Source organism: Vigna angularis, chromosome 8 (genome assembly GCF_016808095.1).
Source record: "Vigna angularis cultivar LongXiaoDou No.4 chromosome 8, ASM1680809v1, whole genome shotgun sequence".
In the NCBI taxonomy this organism is placed as follows: domain Eukaryota; kingdom Viridiplantae; phylum Streptophyta; class Magnoliopsida; order Fabales; family Fabaceae; genus Vigna; species Vigna angularis.
In genome coordinates this window covers 2552621-2555679 of record NC_068977.1, presented here as the reverse complement: position 1 = coordinate 2555679, position 3059 = coordinate 2552621, and the positions used below count along the sequence as shown (strand labels likewise).

At 34.7% G+C, this 3059-nt stretch overlaps 1 protein-coding gene across 1 annotated transcript; it reads right to left on the bottom strand.

Moving 5' to 3' along the window:
* Nucleotides 1-568: 568 nt before the first annotated feature.
* LOC128193627 (cytochrome P450 82A3-like) lies at nt 569-2619 on the bottom strand. Its single transcript, XM_052867585.1, has 2 exons — nt 1606-2619; nt 569-1458 (listed from the first exon to the last, which is right to left on the bottom strand). Exons 1-2 carry the CDS (start codon nt 2581-2583, stop codon nt 829-831), a joined length of 1608 nt encoding a protein of 535 aa, XP_052723545.1. The 5' UTR covers nt 2584-2619; the 3' UTR covers nt 569-828.
* Between the last annotated feature and the right edge of the window lie 440 nt (nt 2620-3059).

Below are 3059 nucleotides of genomic sequence, written 5' to 3'. Positions count from 1 at the left end.
TGTTTAATTTTGCTTTATATATTGATAATCGTGATCATGAACTATTTTTACGAATGTAGTTTAATATCACTTTATTCATATTTTATAACAATTCTATCATTTTAATTCCTGATCATTTCTTACTTAATTTTCTTCTCTTCATTAACAATAATTTTTTAAAATTATAAAATTTTTAATGCAGCTTATTATCATTGATATTCTATTCCCATTTTGATATCACGGATGAAATTAATTTTTCATATTTTACCAAATGTTATTTTTAAAAATCAAAGTAAAAATACTTTTAATAAATTCAAATATCTTTAAAGGCTATTGTAGCAACTGGTGGTAGCTGTCCAATTTATTATCGGATCATGTTAATAATTTTTTTTAATAATTTTTTGACAATAGACTATGTATTATTATTTTATTAATTCGTTAATATATTTGAAACGGACTAATACAAATTATTATATAAATTATAAAAAAATTGTCAAAAAATTGTTAAAAAAACATTTTTCTTTGTCGTCAGAAGAAGTTAAGTAATGAAGCAATGACAAAAAAAAAAAAGGAAGCAGGCAGCCAAAACTGAGTATGAAACACTATTGCAAGGAAACAATAAAATGAAATCAAAGGGTTACATTGTTTGATGGCAACTAAATGAATGCCACATTCATCTAGCTAGGAACAAAACTATCACATTCTTACATAACACTTTCAAAGGAAAACTCGATTTAATAAACTTAAAATAGACCATAAACTATCACTCTATTGGACAACATAAAATAACTAAGCACAATCAGATCACTACTAACATAATTTAGAACATGCACACTACTAACATAAGGATTACAAAGATTCATAATAGTTTGGAGGTAGGCGTGGCTTAACCAAAACCTCCAGTGGAGTAGCTCTCGTATTGACAAATCCAAACAACTCAGTCATATCAACAGGTTCAGTCGAAGGATTTGAGATGTCAAAGGAATGCAACATATTAGCCAAAGTGAAATGAAGCACGTTTAAGCCAAGGGACATTCCAGCACACATTCTTCTCCCACTTCCAAAGGGTAACAACTCAAAATGTCGACCTTTCAGATCCACATGTTGGTGAGTGGTGAGGAACCTTTCTGGTTTGAATTCTAAAGGATCTGACCAAACACTAGGGTCTCTGTGGATCTTCCACAGGTTATGCATTAGTCGAGTTCCCTTTTTTATGTGGTAGCCACCTAAGATGCAGTTTTCTATGAATACACGAGGTGATGAAAGAGGTGCTGGTGGATACAATCTTAATGTCTCTTTCACTATGGCTTGAAGATACACAAGTTTGCTTATGTCTGATTCTCTTATGTATCCATCTTTCCCAATTTGCATGTCTATTTCTTCTTTAGCCTTTTCCATTGCAAGAGGATTTCGTACTAGCAGACTAAGTGCCCATGTAAGAGTAACAGCAGTTGAATCAGTTCCACCCAAAATCAATTCCTGCAAATATGTTCAAGCTTCACCAAGAATTCTTCGAACAAAAACAGGAAATAAACTGGAAATACTATTCAATATTTGACAGAATACAATTTTGCTTCCATGTCCATGTTCATAGCATTTTAGTAAATGGCTCATTACTATACTTACCAGGGTAGTGGCTTTGCAAATGGTATCAGCATCAAACCCATGAATCGGAGCCCCATTAAGTGCTGAAATCATCACATCCATGAAGTCTTGATCGCCCTTAACCTTTTCACCCAAACCCTTCTTCTCACGGTGCTCCTCCAACCACTCACTCAACAACGTGTCCATTTCCTTAGCCGTTGCTTTCATGGCCTTCTCATGGCCCCCCAGATCCAACCACCTCAAGCAAGGAACCCCATCAGCCACAGTGAAAGTGCCCATCAAATTCATGAACTCATCTAAATTCTTCATAAACCTTTCTGCCTTCTCCTTGCCCTCCACATGCGCCACACCAAAGTACCTCTTCCCCACCACCATCCTCACTATTATATTGAAAGTCAAATGTTCAAACCACTCTTTCATGTCCACCAAAGTAGCAGCACCATAACTAGATTCATTCTCCTTCTTGTTGTTTACACTAGTATTGCATAAATCGCATAGCTCTTTGAATGAGGTTTGAATCTCTGAGATACGAATGTGGCTGAGTTGCTCTATTCTGCGGTTGGAGAGAAACTCTTTAGTCACAATCTTTCGAAGCTCTCGCCAATAGGGTCCGTATGGAGCCAACCCTACGAAGGCTTGGTTGTAGGACATGACTTCCACAGCAACGAGTTTAGGGCGTGATGAAACGGCAAGGTCGTTTGTGGTGAAGAGTTCCTTGGACATTTCCCAGTTGCTGAGCACCAAAGCATCTTTCAGACCGAGTTTGATGGTGAACAAGGGTCCATACTTGTCAGCCAAAGCAGCCAAAGTTCTATGGGGTGTTTTTGAACCATTTAACAGTGAAAGATGACCAAGTATTGGCCATGCACCTTTCACTATAGGAGCCCGTTTCTCAGAAGAAATTCTACGATATAGATAGAAAAATAACAAGATTAGAGAAAGAAACGATGCAATAAGAGTGGTGGTGTTTAAGGTTAAGCAATTTAGGAGAAAGTCCATTTTTGCTTGTTAAGGTGGAATGTCTTGAAACTGTTTTTCTTTCTGCTTTTATAGGGAAAGCATGGGTCTAACCTTTCTGCATGGCCACATGTTTGACCAATATGGCGTCATTTTTTGTTTATAATAATGAATGGAAGCTTGTGTGGAATAGTCAAAATTTTTGTAATGTTGTGTATGAAATATAAGATATTCTACTATAGCAACTTTTTGTTACGTGATCTGCAAGTATTATAATATATTAGTCGATAGTTCTGCATAATAGAGACAAAACTTGGAGACGAAACAAGGGTTATTATGAATACTTCAAATATTGATTTTTTTTTTTAAAAATACATTTTTTTTAATTTATAAATAACTTTTTATATTACTGTAATATTTTTTGTTTTTGTTCCTACAAAATTAAAATTCAGTATTTCTATTCTTATAACATTTATTTTTACTGTACATAAAACTTATTTTAGGAAACTCCGAAAGTT

What these genes read in the sequence shown, in the direction of transcription:
- LOC128193627 (XM_052867585.1), bottom strand. Translation starts at nt 2,583, where the DNA reads ATGGACTTTCTCCTAAATTGCTTAACCTTAAACACCACCACTCTTATT. An exon ending in TTTGCAAAGCCACTACCCTG is followed by an intron (nt 1,459 to 1,605) that starts GTAAGTATAGTA and finishes ACATATTTGCAG; the next exon opens with GAATTGATTTTGGGTGGAAC.